Consider the following 1,083-nt stretch of genomic DNA (forward strand, 5'->3'; position numbering starts at 1 on the left):
CGTACCACAGCGCGACGTCGGCGTAGCTCAGCCGCGCGCCCACCAAGTGGCCGTTGTCGCCGTTGCGCTCGAGCAGCCTCTCAAAGCTCGGCAGCTGCGCCGGCAGGGTCTCCCCGACCAGCTTCTGCTTGGCCTCGGCCTGTTGGTCGGCCGGCGTGCCAAAGATGACCTTGGCGATGGCCGTGAACGTGTCGGCCACGCCTTCGTTGGCCTGGTCGATCAGGGCCGCCTCGTGGGGGCTGGCCCCGTTGTAGCCGTGCTTGCGGGCCAGGTGGCGCGCGATGGCCGAGCTCTGGACCAGGGTCAGGCCATCGGGCTCCTCGTAGAGCGGGACCTGGCCGAATGCCAGCTTGCCCGCGGCGGTGAGCCGGGCCTTGGCCTCGGGCCAGTTGGTGACCGGCACGAAGTCGTAGTCGACCCCGGCGTCCTCCAGCAGCAGGCGCGTCATGTCGCCCCTGCCGAACGCGTTGAGGTAGGTGAGAGTGGGCTTGGTCACAGTGCTCGCCATCGTGTTGCGATCGATCGTGGTCAGTGTTAGGTTGTTGGTGTGTTGCAGTTGCTCCGCCGGAGTGTAAAGGTCGTGCTTTCCCACTGTTTTCTTGGCCCAAAAAAGCGGCGGTTATTTCCTTTTGGCGCAAAACAACTTTATGTGTTCACTCGCGATTGGCGGCGCAGTTAGTGAAGAAAGGCGACGCTGTCCTTAGTAGCCGCCATCGCACTCGGGGCAGCACTTGCGGTGGTCGGGGCAGCACTCGCCGGCCTTGAGGTACTTGCCGTGCTCGTCCGGGTAGCAGCCCTGTGCGTCGGCGTAGAACACGCCGCAGTCGAGCTCGATCGGGTAGCAGCCCTGGGCGTCGCGGTAGCGCCACTCGCGGCCCACCTTGCGCGGGCAGCACCCGTGGCCGTCCTTCCACTGACCGCCGGGGCACTTCTTGTCGTCCTCGCACGGCTTCTCGGTCGTGGTCTTGCGGCACTCCTCGGTCGTCGTGGTATGCCTCTTCGTCGTGGAGGTCTCCTTGGGGCACTCCTCCGTGGTGGTGTGCTTCTTGGTCGTGGTGGTCTCCTTCTTGGTGGTGGTCTTCC

At 65.4% G+C, this 1,083-nt stretch overlaps 1 protein-coding gene across 1 annotated transcript in view; it reads left to right on the forward strand.

Annotated features, from left to right (window-relative positions):
- ACA1_106380 (uncharacterized protein) overlaps positions 1-413 on the forward strand; it is a gene marked incomplete at both ends in the record, with an annotated part of 1,718 nt that extends 1,305 nt beyond the window's left edge. The window contains 2 exons of the mRNA XM_004336262.1: positions 27-322; positions 390-413. Coding sequence (XP_004336310.1) covers positions 27-322; positions 390-413 — 320 coding nt within the window. The remainder of the gene's footprint in view (positions 1-26; positions 323-389) is intronic.
- Positions 414-1,083: the final 670 nt, after the last annotated feature.

The sequence above is a fragment of the Acanthamoeba castellanii genome (assembly GCF_000313135.1).
Source record: "Acanthamoeba castellanii str. Neff unplaced genomic scaffold scf7180000084660, whole genome shotgun sequence".
NCBI classification, from domain to species: domain Eukaryota; phylum Discosea; order Longamoebia; family Acanthamoebidae; genus Acanthamoeba; species Acanthamoeba castellanii.